The sequence below is a fragment of the Azolla caroliniana genome, unplaced genomic scaffold, assembly GCF_043228905.1.
Source record: "Azolla caroliniana isolate FFs.n. ecotype wild unplaced genomic scaffold, voAzoCaro1.0.p SCAF_18, whole genome shotgun sequence".
Lineage (NCBI taxonomy): Eukaryota > Viridiplantae > Streptophyta > Polypodiopsida > Salviniales > Salviniaceae > Azolla > Azolla caroliniana.
The window spans coordinates 2,443,315-2,464,259 of record NW_028230453.1 but is presented as its reverse complement, the minus strand read 5'-3'; the positions used below and the strand labels follow the sequence as shown (position 1 = coordinate 2,464,259).

At 36.6% G+C, this 20,945-nt stretch overlaps 2 protein-coding genes and 1 pseudogene across 7 annotated transcripts; 1 reads left to right on the top strand and 2 right to left on the bottom strand.

Moving 5' to 3' along the window:
* The first annotated feature begins 1,138 nt into the window (after positions 1 to 1,138).
* Positions 1,139 to 6,756, top strand: LOC147852055 (uncharacterized). 5 transcript variants are annotated; one of them, XM_087334329.1, is made up of 13 exons: positions 1,139 to 1,881; positions 1,982 to 2,059; positions 2,196 to 2,296; positions 2,980 to 3,085; positions 3,173 to 3,261; positions 3,345 to 3,422; positions 3,506 to 3,570; positions 4,574 to 4,640; positions 4,718 to 4,900; positions 4,998 to 5,054; positions 5,168 to 5,263; positions 5,795 to 5,962; positions 6,535 to 6,756. In XM_087334329.1, exons 1-13 carry the CDS (start codon positions 1,170 to 1,172, stop codon positions 6,556 to 6,558), a joined length of 1,824 nt encoding a protein of 607 aa, XP_087190455.1. In that variant the 5' UTR covers positions 1,139 to 1,169; the 3' UTR covers positions 6,559 to 6,756. The 5 variants fall into 5 exon arrangements, with proteins under 5 accessions (XP_087190455.1, XP_087190457.1, XP_087190456.1 ...); XM_087334331.1 differs by having other exon boundaries at positions 1,140 to 1,881; positions 1,997 to 2,059; positions 5,795 to 5,971; XM_087334330.1 differs by having other exon boundaries at positions 1,140 to 1,881; positions 1,994 to 2,059; positions 5,795 to 5,971.
* An 850-nt stretch (positions 6,757 to 7,606) lies between these two features.
* Positions 7,607 to 12,668, bottom strand: LOC147852054 (OTU-like cysteine protease family protein). Of its 2 annotated transcripts, none has more exons than XM_087334519.1 (9): positions 12,521 to 12,668; positions 10,875 to 10,971; positions 10,762 to 10,807; positions 10,570 to 10,678; positions 8,488 to 8,579; positions 8,351 to 8,413; positions 8,153 to 8,271; positions 8,005 to 8,080; positions 7,607 to 7,770 (listed from the first exon to the last, which is right to left on the bottom strand). In XM_087334519.1, the coding sequence occupies exons 2-9, from the start codon at positions 10,937 to 10,939 to the stop codon at positions 7,714 to 7,716; spliced, it is 627 nt and encodes a 208-aa protein (XP_087190645.1). In that variant the 5' UTR covers positions 10,940 to 10,971; positions 12,521 to 12,668; the 3' UTR covers positions 7,607 to 7,713. The 2 variants fall into 2 exon arrangements, with proteins under 2 accessions (XP_087190645.1, XP_087190646.1); XM_087334520.1 differs by having other exon boundaries at positions 10,875 to 10,964; positions 12,521 to 12,667.
* Positions 12,669 to 17,353: 4,685 nt separating this feature from the next.
* Positions 17,354 to 18,005, bottom strand: LOC147852053 (large ribosomal subunit protein uL15x pseudogene; annotated as a pseudogene).
* Positions 18,006 to 20,945: the final 2,940 nt, after the last annotated feature.

Below are 20,945 nucleotides of genomic sequence, written 5' to 3'. Positions count from 1 at the left end.
AACAACCATGGATTGATTGGAGTTTAAGGGGTCAAACACCATTGTTACAAGTGACTACTAATCTTTTGTATCATTGTTCCATTGAGTCTCTTGGATGGTTATCATCTAAGGCTGAAGAAGAATGGAAAATACACAAATCTGATCATGGGTGGTTGCAAATCTTACAACGTAGTTGGCATTCTAATTTGCCACTTGTTGCAAAGGTATTCATTTGGAGAGTTTTGATCGGAGGATTGCCTTTGGGATTAGCTTTAAAGCGTCGTGGACTAGCAACGGGTAGTTGCTTCTTTTGCACAGTTCAGATAGAAGATAATACTCATCGATTCATACAATGTCCAATTGCTTGTCAAATTTGGAGTTACATTTCTCAAATTTGGCAAGTTTTATCACGGAATTATTTGACACCTAGACAATGGGTGTTTGCACAATTTACACAGGCTGACCCAAAATCAGAGATGGAGATTGTTTTCCTATTTTTGAGATATTGGGGATTGTGTCATAATTGGAACATGCGCAACGCTTTTGTATTCGATGGTAGACATGGAGTGAAAGCATATCTACGAAAGTTGAAGGGAGTACTAATGTGGCAATTATCTTTATTGGAACAAGTGGAAATTCTTTCCTCGGTGGAGTGTTCGTCTTGCCTATTGGCAATTTAACATGTTCCACTACCCATGTAGTGTGGTGTGGTTAGTGTGTGACCATACTCCATTGTCACACGTATTGTAAGTAGTGTTTTTCACACACATTTATTAATATAATTGTGTGTTTTCAACAATAGAGAGAGAGAGAGAGAGAGAGAGAGAGAGAGAGAGAGAGAGAGCCCATGTCTCTGAGGAGCTTATTTTGGTACGTAGTTAGGATCCTCACATATGTACATATAAGCCTAATTTGGGTAATGATGGAGAGCCTATTTTGGTAATTACGTGAAACTAAGAATTCATATTCATGTTTTAAAATAAAAAACAAACCAAACGGGAAAAGAAAGAGAAGAAAAAAGAAAGCAGGAAATAGAGAGAGAGAGAGAGAGAGAGAGAGAGAGAGAGAGAAAGAGAGAGAGAGAGAGAGAGAGAGAGAAAGAAAGAGAGAGAGAGAGAGAACTGTCCCTCTCTCTGTGTGTGTGTGTCTGTGTGTCTCCAGGAAACCTAAAGCCAAGCACAGCGTCGGCCATGGCCATGGCGCCTGAAGCTCCCCTCCCCCTCTCATCATCATCCCCAGTCCTGAGAAAGAAGAACAAGAAGGAATCCTGTAATATCGTTGAGGAAGAAGAAGCTGCAGTAGCAGAAGCTGCAGCAGAAAATGAAGCGGAGAGAGGAGGATTCGGTGAAGAAGATGAGTCCCTCCAAGAGCTCGCAAGAAAGCTTCCTGAAGGAGACGCTCTCCCGGATGGATTCTCAGACTGTCCAACAGAGATACAGCCAAACAACAGTAAACACCAACACCATGTATCGACAGCATCATTAGCATTTTCGTCGCCATCTCCATCGCCATCATCACTAGAAGCAGGTAGAGGACGAACGATCAACAGCGATTCTCCTTCATCGTCTGCTTCTGTTTCCTTACCCATGGAGGTTCTTTCGGATCCATTTGCTGTCTCCCCCTCTGGTGCTCTCGAAAAAACATCAGTTGTTGCCACTGTCATTTGTTCCTCATCAAGCGATGGAGAAGTATTATCCGCTAACCTCAACGAGATTCCATTGGCTTGCTCCTCCTCGCCTACTTCTCATTCTTCCTCCTCGTCTTCTTCATTTTCGCCTGCTATTGCTTCAAGAACTATTGATAAACCAGAGAGAATGAGACGCTTTCCCGTCCAACTCTCTCCCATAGAGAATCCAGAAGGAGAAGAAAAAGGAAACAAAGACGTAAGAGAAGAAGGAAAAGGTTAGTTTTGTTATCAGGAATGATGCCTTCTTTTCTCAAGGAAAACCTGTGGCTTTGAAAACACAGTTTCTTTGAATATCATCTTTTCATTCGGTTTTAGCTTCCACTGTAGAAGCCGAAGATTTTTCCACAAATCCTAGAGATGGGATATCCTTTCCTCCTTCTGCAGTAGAAGAAAGTAATCTCCTTAAAACTAACTTCTTTTCGAGAATTAGGACTTACTCATAAGCTTCACAATTTGCGATTTCTACATCTTTATTTACTTATCCCTATTGCATGTCTTCTGATATTCCTTTTCAATATTTCATGATTAGTGATAGAAGCACACAAAAGAGAACCTCGAAAGCATCATGGATTTGATATAACTGAGGATGACTCAGAGATAGATGAGCTTATCAGCGGAACTGCCTTGGCTGTAAGTTCTACAATATGGAAGGTGAAATTATATAAGAATTTATAGAGTCTAGATTTGATTGAGTTGAGGAAACTTGAAAGAAAATGAACTAGTGGCTACCATATTCTTTTTATTTGCATGGTTTGAGCATGCTTATTGCATTTTGTTTCATTATAATGTTGTACAGTACCATTATAATATGTATCCATCCCTCCCTTGACTTCGAAAGGTTCTTTTTTAGATCATAATTGACAGAAGCTGTTATATTCTCAATTTAAAATCTACATTCTCAATTAAAACTTGATGAGTGAGTACTATTTCAAGCCTCAAAGAAGGATAACTTATGCATAAGACTTTAATCAAATTCAGCCATATCAGAAATCACCAGATTATTTTCTTATAGCTTTTAACTTTCTTCAATTATATACAATCCTTCTTCAAATCGATTGATGTAAGGAATTCATGAAATCATAAAGATTGAAAATGATGGATCTATATTTTTATGTATTATTATCTTGATATTGTTCAGAATTGTTTCTGAAAGTTAATCTCTAGCTCCATAAATAAATAGTTCCATTACACTTCAAAGCAAAATTAAAGCTTTAACAGACTTAAGTTTAGAATACACAAAGTAAAATATAGACATTCTAGATTTGTTGTAAGAACTGAAAATTTTTTATATTCTGAATTTGCGATATATTCAGGAAAATGGGGATCAGACCCTAGAAGGACTTCATTCTTCCTTATTAGAAGATGAAATTCAAGATCTGCGAAAACAGAATGAACAATTGATGAATGAAAAGATTGCTAGTATGTCTATTACCTTACCTCCTCTCTATTTACATCTTTCCTCTTCAAGCTTTCACTTATTATAGAAATTATGGCCTCTTTTGATAGCTAGTACTCAATTGGCTAAGAGCCTAACACTGCGAGAAAAACTCGAGTCACTATGCCGAGAATTACAACGTCAAAACAAACAGCTCAGTGTAAGATAATTGGAAAGTTCTGTTATAGTGTCAATAACATCACTGTAATTAGTTATTTTTCACAAACAAGCAAATCTTCTCAGGATGAATGCAAGCGCATTGCTTCAGAAGAGCAGCAGAAACGCCTAGACTTATCTACTAAATTTCATGATGCCATAAAGGTATGAAGATGCTTTTTGGAGTGCTGTAGAGTCAACATATGTTCAGGGGTGTGATGAAAATGGAATACTTTATTTATTACCAGGATATCACAGCCAAACTAGAGGAGCAGGGAGAAGAACGGATACAGCAGATCAAGGAAAATGAATTGTATGAGCTTGCCATTCTAACCTTTTGCTGAATTGAAGCTCTATAATTTGGACATCAGAAATCTAATAAATCACATCCAATTTACACATTTGTGTCAAACGATGCACGAAGGAAGGATGACAAATTGTCTCTCATGCATGCATAACATATCTAAGTAACAAGAGTGATTATATATATTTAGGAACACACTGGATGCTTGAAGGTGCTGTCCTGAATATAGGAGAAGATATCTAATAAATGATACATTGTCTTTCATTCTCTTAGTTTGCATTCTCCCTTGTCGTTGTGAGAATAAACTGTTCCAATATTGTTAGACAGTTCGTGTTCTGAGGGATTTATGAACGATGGCTTTGGAACTGGTTGCACAGGAACTGAAAGAAAATCCTGAACAAAATGTCTCATTTCTAATTTCATTAGATATTGGTTCTCAACACCCATTTTCTATCGCTTGGCCAAATTATGCAGGCATAGTTTAGCATTGATGTTTTACGCATGATCAGATGGAGTTCAGGTTAAAGTCTCAGTTCTACTTTGCTTGGGGATCAAGGAGTGGGACATGTATCCGCCACTTAATAGTCTGAATCCTCTGCAATAGACCTTGATATTATCCGTAATGTTGCTCCTAGTACAGAGTAGATTGTTCAGTATGATATCAATGGGAGGATGGAGTTAGAAGCTGATTGCAATGTGACACATAGCAGATGCATGATTACTTTTACAGGCTTTCTTTACAAGCTTTTGTGAATATCCAACTATGGGTGGTATAACTGCTAGTTTTGGTACGTCAGGATACATAATCCTAGGTGAGCCTGTAGCAGATGTTACACTGAAAAGTATCTAGTGGTATTCAGTCGGCTGAATGTTTATTAGTAAAACTTCTTGTAATGCGAAGCACTTAATGTTGCATTTATTTGCCAGCAATTTTGCATGGATGCACTGTTTATATGGTTGAACTTTGGGCACATTTTGCTTTTCTCATCATCGCATTTGTTTGATGTTAAAGATTGCAACAGAAGCTAATACAATTTACACAACAATATGAAGTGAAAGAGCAACATTATGCACATCAGGTAATTTTTTGCTCATTCCAACTTGTTTTCTTAGTGCTTATCTGCTGGACAATGTAACAGATTTCATCTTGCTGCAGCTTAAAACTAAGACACTTGAGCAGAATCTCTTAGAAGTAAAGTTGAAGCAACAGGAGGAATTGAACAAGCAAGCAGAGGCAAAAGTCCATCATTATGCTGAGCAGATGACTGAGCTTCTTAAGACTGAGCAGGATTTACGGGCACGACTTGCACTCTATGGAGACAAATTTGAGCAATTTCAGGCAATAGAAATTTGAGAGGCAATAAATCATTACAATTTTGAAATTATGTCCCACTGTCATATTAATATATCAAGATGTTATCAAATTAAATTTGCAGGAGACGTTAACCAAGAGTAATGAAGTATTTTCATCTTTCAAGGTGCAAATGGAAAAGGTGATATATCGATTTACTTCTACTTATTTCAATCTTCTCAAGTTGTCTATGGCATGAAGTTGTTTCAACCTTTCTTTGATTTCTTACCAATTTTACTGCTTTTTTCATTGTAGATGTCTAAAACCATCAAGAAACTAGAAAAAGAGAATTTGTCGCTGCAGAAGAAATGTGAAAATTCAGATGTAACACTTATTGAGCTGGTTGATGAGGTATTTATTACGAACTATATATGTTAAGGTGACGGATTGCAAGTTTTATCACACATGCATATTTTCTATTCTGTTTTATACCCATCAAATGCATTCTGATTACTCACAATTGTACGTCTGCAATGTGAATTGGTAGAACATATGACACATTTTCTAGCAGACACGAAAATCTTTCAGAGCATTTATGTTATACTTTCTGTCATGGTTATATATCTAGATGGTACCACTGATAGAAAAGGGTGGATCTCCTCCCCCAGCCATTGGGAAATAAGTACCAGCTATTACATCAATGGACTCATACACTTAGTGACATAGTGGCTAGAGCTTTTATGGTATACACAGACACCAAAATTGTAAATAAGTAGCAAAATCTTTCTATAGCAACACATTTTGACTTGGCCATTAATTCATTTAATCTTATGGAAAGCGAATAATTTTAAATAAGTAGCAAAATCTTACTATGCTGCATTAATGCAATTTAATCTTATGGAAAGTGAACACATTTTGACAATGGGAGTCCATCGTTTGCAGCGGGCTACACTCAAGAAACAGCTCGATACAACAAGGAACCAGAAAGAGAAATTAGAAACTTTATGCCGCACACTACAAACTGAACGAAAGCAATATAAACTTGCATTGTCCAATGCAGTATCGTCAGCATCAGAATCAGATCCTGATGCAGCTACACCGGCGTTAAAGGTAGAACGGGTACGTCGATTTTCTTTTGTAGCTGGTTTTTTTGTGCTACATAGTTTATATCGCTCCTCAGTTGCCTGATTATTTGTATGTTAATCGATGTTTCCATTCCTTCAGTAGTATGTGGTTGTACCTAACATAGTATTTGTATCGTCCCTTCTGTAATGTGGTTGCCTGATTATTTGTATGTTAATCAATGTTCCATTCCTTCAGTAGTATGTCGTTGTACCTAACATAGTATTTGTATTGTCCCTTCTGTAACGTGGTTGTACACTAATGTAGTTGATAGTATTCCTTAATTTATTGGGTTATATATCTCATATATACTTATAGGATTCCTTCAAATGTTATGTTATTTGTATGTTCCTGAGTTGGTATTATTCCTACATTCCTTTAGTAGTCGGCTTATTTGTGTGGATATCATTCTTTGAGTAGTTTTCTAGGGCAGATACATTGTGTTACATAGGGCAGAATGTTGCATCTCTTTTTGTATTATTTTATTACATTGGTGATATCATTATTTAAGTACTAGGATTATTTGTATGTTACATTTTGGATATCATCTTCTTTACCAGGTGATGCAAGCAGACCTAGCGTGATTTACGAGGTTTTACATCATTTTTGCAGCAAGGAATTTATGATATCTCAGTTAAATCTGAAACACAATCTGCCTAATTTTATGCTGAACATTGTTAAAATTATTGCTGGTGTGAGTAAGCAGGTTTCCGAATTTGGTTATCTTTTTCTTAATTTGTGTATGTAATTATAATTTTCAATATGGCTAAGAGTTTCCTTTACAGGGTGTGATTTATGCCCAGTTTCAATTTTGCCTTCTTGCAATGCTAAATTTTTCTTTTATAAACGAAGATACTTCTTTTGTTTACCCTTCCCATTCCCATGTGACAAGTTATCCCATCATTGTTAATGAAACCTGTGCAAGGTCATAACTCTTATAGGCGTTCCTCTTGTAATTTTGCATTTGCAGGCATTAATATATTTTAAATGTATTGAAGTTTCTCGTTTTTATTGTTTATGTGGGGAAATGCAGATAGTGCCAAATTAAGAAACGTACACCATATATATATATATATACCTGAGGCAATTAGATGTGGATTCTGTTAAGCAAATGAAACTCAAAATATCCTCGTTTGCCCCCCAGTTCTGTGGTTTTCAGCAGTTTAGATAATTTGCGCTTAAATTCTGCATTTATAAATCTTTCATTACTGCCAATCAGAAACAAATGCACAATAATAATGCTGTTGAATCACAGAGCCTAGATTTTTTCAAGTGTTTTTAGTGGATTATCACTTCTACGATAATGTAATCTTAATATACCACATGCATAGTACTAGCATATTATCATATGCTAGAATTTGTAGAAGGGAAGGTTATTCAGAGACATTATATAGCTATCCCTTGCTAATAATATGAAATGACATTATTCCCAATGACTGGGTTTGAATTTGAATTTGCTTATTATTTACATCTATTTGAATTCCTTTCAAGATATCCAAATGTTTTCATAAATACATAATCTGTCAATTTTTCAAATTGTCAAAACACAGGTATCAATATTTAAAACAAATATTGACTTATTGGTATTCTTGAAATTTTATTGACTGGGTTTTAATTTGCTTATCATTTACATTGATTTTAATTTCTTTCATGATAAGCAAATGTTTTCATAAATACATAATCTGTCAATTTTTCAAATTGTCAAAACACAGGTGTCAATATTTGAAACAAACATTGACTCATCGGTATTCTTCAAAATTTGTATGCCCAGTTGCTTTAGCATGCTCAACAGCTTCCTGCAAACCAAAACCAAGGATGAGAAGAATAAAGTGAATAAAATATTGGAGTTATTTATAGCCAAATTGCTTATTCCTGTTTCTCAGCAACAGGCAAAATAAGTCATTACTCTTCTTATGTGTGGAACAGGATTAATTCATCTTCTTTCCCACTCTTGAAACTACTCAGATGACCAAATGACTTGGAGTTTTACAAACATTACTTAGAACATCAATCCTGTACAGGCAACACACCTTTTGTCCAACAACTCCTTTTTGGCATGCACCACATCGCAATGTAAACTTTGAAGTGTCTGTAAACTTCCTATTCCTACAACATGAAGCTATATAATCATGCACAGTCAAGATGAAAAATGTATGTTATAAGATCATTCAGACTAACTTAAGGGCATCATAAATAAGTTCTTCAGCTAGTTCTGCAGCCAAACCAATACTTCTGTCCTTCCCCACAGAAAAGATTGTCTGATCAACTTCTTCTGGTGCGCTTGGAAAAGGACTCATCTACAAGAAAGAACTGCTAACTTCTCAGATGACAAAGTTTCATCAGCAAATAGACAAGGATAAACATATTGATACTCACAGAAAGAGCATCGTAGTGCAGACCATCATACACCAACATTACCCTTTCACTATAGCCTCTATCCTGTTGCAATCAGAGATGAATTGTATAGTTATAACATCATATTTACACATTGCATTCAATTTGAAAAAGAATACCTGCCCATAAAGATCACAACGTGCTGTTTGGATGTTGTAAGCAGCTATTTCACGCCCATAATATTCTGAAAATATGGCTAACTCTATTGCACCTGCAACAAAGGCACATAGAATTAATCCATATGCCTTCATAAAAAAGAAGTGACTAAGATTGGAAGTTCCCTAGGGAAGACAAAAATTTTAAAATACCCATAAAAAATAAACATAAATAAAAATTTAAGCTCCCTCCACCCACAAATCCATACAAGCTGCCTTCCAATTAATTCCAATAATTACTCTGTACGAAAAATACAAAACATCCGCATCCACCTGATCAATCCTTTTTCCTTCAAAAGTTTCAGTGAATACTAAAATCTTTACACAACATTTCTTTGTTGCTTTTTCCCTCTGCTCTCCAGTTTTCAGAAGCTCCCTCAATTGCATCCAAAACAGATGTAAGGATGTGATCATGATTGCAGCAGCATATATCAGACAGTAAGAGAGTTGATATGAGCATTGCGAAGATTTTGTATAAGATCATTACCAAATTCAAAACATTCTATGTGAAGAATTGGGGAGGATGGTCATGATTGATTATATCTGCAACAAGTTTTCTTTTGTTTATGAGGTTCTAAAGCAAAATAGTTGGAAGTTTCCACCCACAAAATCAAGAACCCAATCAGCCATGTAAAATTACATGACACCATTGCACAAGCTCAAGTTGGAGCATAGAATATATGGCACATCACACAGAGGGAGATGTAATACAAGTATTAAGAAGATCTTGGATAAGCTCTTTGACTGATTTCATGGGATCTGTAGTTGAGAGATTGTTATCACTGTTGCTTCTTTTATATATATATATATATATATGGACTGCTATTTGCTTATTAGGGTCTAAATAAACATGGTTCAAAGTTTTTCACGACTAATCAGCGAAGTAAATTAGATGAAACCATTGCAGCAGCTCTATTGGGAATGCATTTCTGGCACTCTGCACATCACAAGGAAAAGAAGGTTTCGTTGAATAAATAAAGAGGTTGCCAAAATGGTAGAGAATTTCTCACAACCAAAACATTCGAAGTAAAAATAAACGAAGGTTTTGATCAAGATCAAGTAAACAAACAAATAGGAACATAGATTCTTGGATGTCATTGAAAATTGATATCAGTTAATATGAATCGCAAAAGTAGTCAAAACAGAAATAATTCATTCTAAGATAGATAGAGATTGGCTGCCTTGAAATGTGAAACAAATTTCAATCAAGTATCTGAGGAAAATTGTGAAAATGAATCATGAACGCAGAGAAAAAATAATTCTAAGATGGAGATCGGCTGGCTTGAAATCTTTCCAATTAATAGAATTTAGGAAAGAAAAAGTTCCCAATACTGCAGATATATACATCACAAAGATTGGGGTATTTAAAATTTATCCTGACATGTTTCCACATCTTCTCCTTTGAAACATGGTGGAACATTACATCAAAGACCAAATTTTAGCAAAGAGGTAATGTTTCTCCAATGGAAAATCGCTTTTACGTGTTCAGTAAATAAATGTGCACATGTATCAATATGAAACATGTTCCTTGATGTATACGAGACTCCAGAGAATGCAGACTTGGTCTGAAAAGCCTTCTTGAAACCAATGACAACAAGGTTACCTCGATAATCTAACTTTGGCCCTCATCATAGCTGCAGCAGTACCAATGCTATTTTCATAGAACTGCCCTCAGTTAACCTGATATTCCAGAAACCATTATACTCTGTGATTCTATATATATGATCTACACCCCAAACTGACTCCTCCCATTTATAACGTACTAACTATTTGAGCCAATTCATATAATCATAAGACACAATTGATCTAAATTACTCTACGTCTTAGCTGGTGTACCATCATGCAACCTCAAATTTCATATTATGAAACATTGGAATTTGTCAATCATAAGAAATGCAAAAAAAAATAATAAATAATAAATATTTTGAAAATATTGGTCCTATCTTAAACTACTTATCAATTGTACCCATACTTCAAATGAAAGTCATTGTCAACATCTTCAAGGCCAGATATTTGAAATGCTACAAATAACCTTTGCATCCTTACCTCCCCATTTTTTCGGATCCAAAATCCATTGACTATATTCTTCATTGGGTTTTCCAAGGAACGCCTCATTATACTTTTCAGGGTCACTAATAACAGTTGCAGCTATCACCTGCAAGTGATTTTTAAACAATCTACTTTCAGAGTTTCCCATTTTTTATTAAAGTCATAACTTTAGTATATAAGGAATTAAACCTGTCTTAATTCGTCTGCCTTATGTTTATTGTGTTCCATGACATAACTACAAACAAAGAAAAAACTTTAGGATCTGAATTCCCAATGTTGGTTCATAGCTACATATTGCTTACCCAACAGAATTGAAGAGACAACTATTGTCTGCGGGTATTATTCTCCGAACAACAACGCCTTCCATTGTGAGGTGGTCAATGAACTATGACCTGTAACCTGCATTGTCGTTCTCGTTTTCATTCTGCATCTACCTCTCACTCTCACTCTCCCCTTATGAAGATAAAAAGGTACTTGGGATTGGCACTTATATCATCAAAACAGTCCATAGAACTTGTAAGGTAAGTATTGTTGGCTTGCTGATAATAGAAAACGGTTGCAAGGATCATATAAAATTCATTCGCACCATTTCAATATAGCTTAGTCAGAATCTAGCCCAATATAAGGCCCTCTCTTTCCACTTGTCACATGATAGATTTATCCTCAGGCCCACTGTAATACGGCAGGTCAAGACTATATCACATCAATTAGAGACAGAAACTGGCAGGTAAGCATCCAAAGCTATGGAAGAACACATCTGCCAACTGTACCATCAGGATGTGGAAACCACAGCCTCTTCGAACGAGGCTTTGCTAAACTACACAAGGGTAATTTGAATACAAAGAATCGCAATGCTTGGGACTGTTCTTGTTAGAAACCAAGAGACATTGAAATTGTTGAATGACAATAATATAGATATAGCCACAAAATTTGTGAAAGCCTAAAAAGATCTAGAAATCTCATGATAAATGGGAGATTGGATGAAAGCACATGTATAGTTTTCGCTTTGAATACTGAAGTAATAAAAAATTTGGTGGAGAACTTTAGCATGCGAAGCACCATTGTATGTGGGGCACATAGATTGGAAAAGAAGAAGACATCTTTCAACTGAATTAATGTGTGCACAATAGACGATGACCAACAACAAACCATGATACTAGGCAAGACTCAGCCCTACCTCCAGGACCAAAAGCAATCGATAATTGAGTTATAGAACTTGGTATACAAGAAGCAGAAAGGCAGCAAGTTCACAAAATTACAGAGGAGCAAAGGCCAAGCAAAGCGATACATGACCCACGGCACCAGGTCTATACTAGTTACACTGACAACTCTTTCTCACACTCTCTCTGAAATCAAGAGGCATCACTCAATTCCACACATACTACTTGATAAATGCGTGTCTCATATGTCATATGTGACCTCCACAGAAGGACAAGGACGATAATAAAAACGTTTCTCTCTCTCTCTATGGCTGCTGACTGTTGGCTTGGTAGTTTACACCATAGCATCAAAGTCAGAAAATGGAGAGAACCCAGTTTCAATCCTCGCCATGGGCTAGGCCCTGTCTCACATATAGCAATCAGTCTCCCGTGGACATTAAAAAGACATATATCTATCTGATTCTCACTCTCTTTCTCACGTATGTACGAATGCGCAAACACAATCTTTGAAAGAGGACCAAGTTCTTATAACCAATGTCTATTCAAGTAAATACCTATTTTCTTCAATATACATAAATTGATTGAAAGTTGAGAGATGGAACCCTAAATTCAAAAACATGAGACATGGAACCCTAAATTCAGAAACATGAGACGTGGAACTGAGACAATGTGTGTGTGTGTGTGTGTGTGTGTGTGTGTGTGTGTGTGTGTGTGTGTGTGTGTGTGTGTGTGTGTGTGTGTCTTTGTCTGTGTACACAAAAAGAAAACACAAGAGAAGTCAAACTAACCTTTAGATGGGATCTGGAATTCCGAGAGGGATCGTTGGAGATCAACAAGCGATCAAATGCAAAAACTGTGTGTGACAGCGCGCGCAGGCAGAAAGAATGAGAAAGATTATCTATTCAGGGAAATTGGATCTATAACAGCAAATCTGTCTTAGATCATACAAGACAGTCACATACACAGAAAATGTATATATGTAACAAATACTAGGAACGATCACAATGACAGGCAGGAGGAGAAAGAGAAGAGAGAAAGAAAGAAAGAAATGGTAACGTCTTTCTTATATAGGAAGGCCAAAATGTATATAATAATATGTATTGTGTGCATTGTATGAACCATACGTATCATACGTGCATTCGCATGCGCGAACGTATAATCATTCGAGCATGGTAAACACCTTCAACGAATAATGTAATACCATACTTTTTGGATTAACTATTTATTATGAGGTAAATAAAACTAGAAAAAGGAAAAAAAAAAAAACAAAACATGAATGATTGAATAACATTCGCATTCGTTTTTCAACATAGGAAAACGAATGTTATGCTCGATGAACACGAATTTTATGTACTATGATTGTGTGTATAAGACCAAACAAGTTAATTACATGTTTTTAAGTGTTATCTTGTCTTTAACAACAAACCCAAATATGTACATGTTCCTTAGTTCCTTAGTAAATACATAAGATCAATAGAGACTAAAGCTCCTTGTTATCGATACATGCAACATTCTCAATTCATATATATTGTAATTCTTGTCCGAGAGAGAGAGAGAGAGAGAGAGAGAGAGAGAGAGCATCATTTTGCAACCTCCTGCTTTCTTTTGCTTGTTTCTTTGGGTGCCCGCCATTGGTCGGCCCATCAGTTCTTTCGCTTGCCTAGGCCAAAAAAAGACCTAACGGTTAGCCCTAACACCTCTCTCGTATGCATGGGTTTAAAAGAAACAAGGTTATCCAATAAGCCTTCTATCTATTTCTATATGCCCACCTTCAGATATCAGCCCTCTCCCTTTCCTGTTGAATGTAGTATGTATACCTTTGCATTTCTTCCATATTCCCACCACTCATATTGATCTACTATTTGTATAAGCTTGGTTAAAAAGAAACAACAATTGTTATCGAATACTCCTTCTATCTATTTGTATATGCCCACCTTCACGTATCAGCCCTTACCCTTTCCTATCGAATGTAGTATGTATACCTTTGCATTTCTTCCATATTCCCACCACTCATATTGATCTACTATGTTGAAAAAATTGACCACCCCCTCTCCTTACTTTTGAGAATTCCGATATTGCCCCAATATGTTATTGGCCTAGATACCTCTTTCGTGTTTCTACTTTGATATCAATCTACCGTAAATATTGTGACACTAATTATTCTACACCATGTAATGGATAGTAGATTGATTCACTTGATCAGTTGATTGGATTATGACACATAGAAGATTAGATTTTTGTGTTCTAGAAGCCATATCGGATGTGTTTCGAAAAGGTTTGAAATAAATGGGGTGCTATGATGTAGAGGTTTCCTCAAACTAACAATCGGATTGCATTTATTATGAAGGTAAAGTGCCCTCCATATTAATGCATGGATAGAGACCTACAAGCATAGTGTGGTGTGTTTGCCTTTTACTCATGAATGTATTATCAAACTAGCCATGTATAACCTAAATAATTGAAGCAAAACATCAACACCTACAACATTCAAATTTTGTAGCTAACCGGCGATGATTGCCACTAGTTTATAGCTCTAGATACCTACTTACATTAAGTAGAAAGTAGGAGAGGATATGTACATAGTCTCATATTCTTGAACTCGGCTGGGAGGTGAGGATCAGGTTCGTGCTAGCCGACAATGATTGCCACTAGTTTATAACTCTAGATACCTGGCTACGTTAAGTAGAATGTAGGAGAGGATATGTACGTAGCCTCATATTCTTGAACTCGACTGGGCAGTGATTCCCCGATTTATGCATAAGCCACCTTGTATAGTCTTTCTATAAAAATCTCTTCTAACTAATGGGAAAGTAGCTCATTTTTTGGAAGATAAAAAAACACCTAGAACTTTCAAATTTTGCAAAAACAAACCCAATTAATTTTTATATTCTAAAATGTGAGGACAATGTAGGCTCCACACGTAATTGTTCCAAATAGACGTCTCATAAGAATAACCTACCAAGTGGTGTTAAAAAAATATCCAATCTTTTTTACGTTGATTTCCTTCTTGTGCAATCGTATAATCTAACGGCGAAACATATTTGCTTGGCTTCATTTGATGTAGCATAACATGTTTGCCTTTGCTTCACTTAATCTAGCATGGAGGAAGGATGGACGAGGATGGCAATTGTAGGAGGAAATGGAAGTGTGTGTTAATATGTAAGGTATTTGTCAATGTCAAATGACAAATATCAAGTTTTGTCCCATGTTGATCCCCAATCATTAAGTCCTATTGATGGAAAGAAAATTAGTTCCATCGCTCTTATTTGTCACAACTTTCTACAGACATGATATCACTAGATTACACTTGGTTGCAAAGTGTCTTTGTACAAAAGCACAAGCTTTCCCATCGTAACTTCTCTCCATGCACTACATGATGCCAACTTGTTTGCATTTACATCAAAATAGACATCATTGTAAATGTTTGTATAACAATTATATAAGGAATGTTTTGATTGATGTTAAATTAGATGGAGCATAAGAACATTAAACTTGGAAGTGCAAGAATGATGCAATAACCTCATTCATCATTCTTGAATCATGATCTTGAATTCTAATTCACACATTATTCCTACTCGACTTTGAAACGAGAATGTTGAGATCACCCATAAACAATGACCATAGAAGCTGACATTGGTACAATCATTTTTCCGACTTAAGTTTCTCAAAGAACTTCTTTTATATATTTTTCCAAGGCAATGTAAGTAATGGTTGGTACTCACAACTTTAATTGATCTTCCACATCTATTAAATAGACATGGTTCACAACATACACGATTGAAGAGTGAAGATGATATTTTGGGTAATGCCTCCAAGGAAACCTTCTAGAAAATTTGCATCTAAATTTCACCCAGACAAAACGTACAAATCAGACATCTGGTTGTTCCATTGATATATGCCTGTAGTGAAGAAACAAGGTATGACTACAACGCAATTGTTCAAATACCAGATACACAGATAAAACAGGTACAATTTGACCATGGAAGTACTCAAAAAACACAGTGAAGAAACAAGGTATGACTACAACGCAATTGTTCAAATACCAGATACACAGATAAAACAGGTACAATTTGACCATGGAAGTACTCAAAAAACACAGAAATTTGAAAACCATACAGGTATGGACTTGAACATCCAATTAATTGCTTGAAAACCCATAATAATTGCATTGAACTTCTGCAGAAACAAAAGAGTCACATAAAATTTTCCAACTTAAAAAGCAAATATTTGATCAGAAGATATGCCACCAATTAGTATCTTCCTGCCATTAACTTGGATGTCAAAACTTTTCATAAACGCCAATGTAGCGCTTTGATTTCCAATCAAAACTGACCTCTATGTAGATATTACCCAGCTACCACTAAAAGTACAATTAAGAGAAAAATACTCCTATAAACATCTTACATCTTTGGGATGCAGACGCTTACATTTTAACAACATCAAAGCGATGCAATAATAGACAGCGTATTTAAGAGATTTTAATCAACAAAGAAAACTGCCAAATCAGTTAAAATTTTACAGTAATAGGGTATCAACAAAACATACAGAAATATTAGAATAAACAGAATTTAATACACTCGTATTAAACAAACAAATTTGCCAGAGAAAACAGAGTTAACAATAAATAACATCATCAAATCAAGCTAATATAATTCCACCAATAATCACAACCAAAAAACAAGTTACATATACATATAATGAGAGAAAACATTTGTTTCCCTACAAAAACAAACTAAACTAGTCTTTACATTGAAATTACAGATAATTTAAAACACGTTGAACATTGGAAAACATAGATAACAGATTACATACAATGCATTTAATGGATTACACTTACCAGTAAATGAACAACATTTTCATCAACATATGCTCTAGTTACATGGCATTAGGAAGCTCAAGTACCTGCTAATTTTGCAACATTCAAAAATGGCTATACATAAATGGAAAATTTCCTTACAAACTAGACTGACCTCACTCTAGCATATAATCAAAAACTTGTTGACATTCAAAAATGTGGAAAAGGGAGCACAATTTACAGTAATCATTGACTAGAGAAAAGGATTTCCTCTGTAAATAAGCTGGAAAATTTGTGGTTCCATTAAAATCTAGGAAACTCAATAACATAAAGAAGTAGGCCTGGAAGGTTTCCTTAGGATGAGGATGATGCGTTTGCCAATGTTTTCCTGCCAAAATATGTTGGCCTTCAATGAAACAAGCATGAGCATCGCATTAAAACTGTTCTCATGTTACATATATAATAATCAAATATCTAAAAACATCAGACAACATTGCAACGTAATGCAGTTGGCCTCTGAGAAGAATGCATCATCACAGGTAGAAAATGGGAAAATAAATCCTTCAAATAACCTGGCCTTACGTCCAAATTTAAAGAGATTCTGCCAAAACTATAGTCGATGTACTATCCAGAAAATAAAAAGAAACAGAATGGATTAAAAGTTCGAAATTTTCAATTCGAAATTTGAAGACGGATTTTTCGTTCTGAAATAACATGGCCTCATCAAAAAGGCTCAAACATCCTGCAAAAAGTATACTTAACATACTCTAGAGGTAATTCAAAATAAACGGTGATACCAACACATTAAGGAGAAAATTAGCAGAAGTTTGTACGATCAAAATGCGCTATTCTCATAATGAGCCGTTCATACATTTAAACATGTTCTCATGATACTCTTACATGAAGTCAAGGGACCTGAAAAATATCGAAAATGAAGAAGAATAGAAGGAGAAGGAGAAGGACCTAGAAATAACAGACATTTTCAAGCAGTAAGTACGACAGCACCACCAGCTTCCTTGATCTTCTTCTCGGCGAGCTTCGAGAAGAACTTGGCCTTCACGACCAGAGGAGTAGGGGGAGCTTCACCCTTGCCAAGAACCTTGAAGAATCCGAACTGAGAGACATCGAGCTGAAGAGCCTGACCGGGGCCAGTGATCTCACCACACTTCTCTCTCGCAGACTCGGGGAGGAGAGAGAAGAGCTTGTCAACGTTAACGATGGGGCAATGGAACTTGTTCATGGTTTTGTGGAAGTAGCGCATACCGACCTTCCCGAAGTAGCCAGGGTGATACTTGTCGAACAGGATGCGATGGTGATGGAGACCTCCGGCGTTACCACGGCCTCCGGGATGCTTCCTGTGCTTCCCAACCCTGCCATGGCCAGCGCTCACATGGCCTCTCTTCTTCCTGTTCTTCTTCAATCGGGTCGTCATGGCGAAGCTGCTTCTTCTTCTGAGAGAGATCGAGAGAGAGAGATGGAGGGGCGAGGGTAGCTTCTGCGTGAAGGTTCCCTTAGCTGCAGAAACTGGAGCCGAAACCCTAATGGAAACCAGTAAAGGAGCCGCGAAGCCCTAGACGCCTCTGCTTTGTCCGCTTTCACACTGGGCCGCCCAAAGGCCCGGCCCGGCCACATTACAAGATGGATCGGTTGTATCAAAAAACAATGAACAAAAAAGGCACTTGGGGGTTATAGGACCTAGCCAACATACATACATACATACGAAGGCCCTTGGGGTTATAGAACCTAGCCACATACATACAATCATAGAAAAGCCAATCGAGCCCAGAATAGAGATGGCCCGTGTCTGTCGGCTTTGTAGAGAGCATCAATCGGTTGGGGGGTCTATAATACATTTGATGTGGTTTTCGCCCTATCATCACCTGGAAATTTGGAATGGATATACCATGCACCTTTCAATTGGTTGGTCTGATACATTTGATGTGGTTTCTGCCTATCATATCTCCTTTGTTATCGCTTGGAATGGATATACCTTGCACTCTTCAATTGGTTGGTTTGATACATTTTGATGTGGTTTTTGCCTATCCTATATCTCCTTTGTTATCACCTGGAATACACCCTTCAACTGCTTGGTCTGATACATTTGATGTGGTTTTTCGCTATCATATATCTCCTTTGTTATCGCTTGGAATGGATATACCTTGCACCCTTCGATTGGTTCGTTTGATACATTTGATGTGGTTTTTGTCTATCGTATATCTCCTTTGTTATCGCCTGGAATGGATATACCATGAGCCCTTCAATTGGTTCGTTAGATACATTTGATGTGGTTTTTGGCTATTGTATATCTCCTTTGTTATTGCATGGAATGGATATACCTTGCACCCTTCAATTGGTTGGTCAGATACATTTGATGTGGTTTTTGTCTATCATATATCTCTTGTGTTATCGCCTGGAATGGATATACCATGCGCCCTTCAATTGGTTGGTCAAATACATTTGATGTGGTTTTTGTCTATCATATATCTCTTGTGTTATCGCCTGGAATGGATATACCATGCGCCCTTCAATTGGTTCGTCTGATACATTTGATGTGGTTTTTGCCTATGATATATCTCCTTTGTTAGTGCTTGGAATGGATCTATCATGCACCATTGTCATTCATTGCATCGAGTCATTGTTCCGTTTCTCCCGTATGTTTGTTATCGATGGTTGTTGGATGTTGTCATGTGACGTCGATTTGTTCCTTCTTGCTGAGTATATAATGCCCATTTTGAGAAAATGAGCAGAGATAGGGAGATAGAAGGGAGCGTGCAAAAAAATGTTTGCACATTTGTGTTCAACACCTACACTTAGGTAAAGTGTTTAATGCCTATGTTTAGCAATGGCATTTAGTGAATTTGTGAAATTAGCCATTTGTTTAGCTAGTTGCATGGGTTACAAAAACATTGCATGCCTTTAAGATAGAGTGCTCATAACATCTTCTTGTAGTTTATTTGATTCTTGCATGGGAGAGTTTGATATGTTAACTCTGCGAGGTGGACGATGTTACACATATATGATTTTGTTAACCCTGTGAAGTGGATCATGTTACACAAATATGATTTTGTTGAACCTGTGGCGTGATTTTTTGTGTGCATATGCATGCGGCAAATGTAAAGTTCAAAACAAGGGCATATTCTAGGTAATACATAACGAGAGTAAAGAGAGAATGAAAGGTTTTGGCTACCCATACACACACATATATCATTTATGGGTGGATTAGTTACGTGTATGAATGCGACAATTGTCAAGCTCAAAACAATGGCATTTGTTTTTAAGGAGTTGATTGGTTCATCAATTGTTTATGACATGAATTGGATGTGATTTATACGGAGAATAAGGTGGACACAATCGTAAGTCGTCTTCTTAGTGATAAGAACCTTGGTTGGGATGCCTTGAGAAGTGAAGGTTTTGAGTGATATTCCAACGCTTTGTATGTCTCAAGCATGGAATGTTTGACAAAGTCATTAAATTAGTTATGAAGGTGACGGCACCCGAGTCATTTTACAAACGGAGACCTCTTTATTTGAAGGTGTATTTATATAAGATATATACAAAGGACTTGGCAAAATAGATTACAAAAATATTCGACAAAGTTGACACACACCAACCCAATATAACTTCATTGCAAGAAGAAACATATCGCATAATGTGTGGAGTGACTATGAATTACGCAAGAGACACACGAAGAATTGATTATGGTGCAATAAGAGTTGGCGAGAGCTTACGCTCGTGCTAATCGGCCCATTGTTTCTGGATTAGTTAATAATGTACACAACGGGCCCTATGGACATACAATCGAATATACATCGCCTTAGATCGATAAAGTCAAATTGACCAACAAAGCGAATTAGAATTCACGGGAAACCCCAGCAATATAGCAAACATATTAAAGACCGGACGAAAAGAAAATGATTCATAGACAGTAGACCACAATTACAAGAACATGGGAGATGAGAATGAAGCTAATTTTGAGAAGAAACAAGTCTCAAAAGGAATGGTTGTAATTCCTTCAAGAAAACACGACGTGAATTAAGAGACAATCATATCATACGCACGTGCGCGCCTCCCATTGGCGAAGGGGTGCTGACGTGGCCTAACGGATGAATGCCACGCCTACAGCCTCCCCCAGGCGATCGGACGGCTCGCCCGGCGCCACGTCGTTTTAATATTTTGATTTAGTATGAACCATACGTACATTCGCATTCGAGAATGTTTCAATCGTTCGAGGATGGCAAACACCCTCGAAGTATGGTAAATAGCATACTTTTGTATTCATTAATTTTTTATCATAAAGGTAAAAAAATGTTGTTAAGGTAAGAAAGTTAAAAAAGTAAGAATGTTTTGATAACATTCGCATTCGTTTACATTCGTATGAAAAAGAATGTTGGCATTGATGCATTCGAGTATAGAAGTTT

Excerpts from the sequence above, each read along its gene's own strand:
- LOC147852055 (XM_087334327.1), top strand. The coding sequence starts at position 1,170 with ATGGCCATGGCGCCTGAAGCTCCCCTCCCCCTCTCATCATCATCCCCA. Across the intron at positions 2,060-2,195 it reads TCCTTCTGCAGTAGAAGAAA|TGATAGAAGCACACAAAAGA; the intron begins GTAATCTCCTTA and ends TTTCATGATTAG. Across the intron at positions 4,641-4,717 it reads AGCAACATTATGCACATCAG|CTTAAAACTAAGACACTTGA; the intron begins GTAATTTTTTGC and ends ATCTTGCTGCAG.
- LOC147852054 (XM_087334519.1), bottom strand. The coding sequence starts at position 10,939 with ATGGAAGGCGTTGTTGTTCGGAGAATAATACCCGCAGACAATAGTTGT. Across the intron at positions 10,808-10,874 it reads TGTCTCTTCAATTCTGTTGG|TTATGTCATGGAACACAATA; the intron begins GTAAGCAATATG and ends CTTTGTTTGTAG. Across the intron at positions 7,771-8,004 it reads AAGGAGTTGTTGGACAAAAG|GAAGCTGTTGAGCATGCTAA; the intron begins GTGTGTTGCCTG and ends TTTGGTTTGCAG.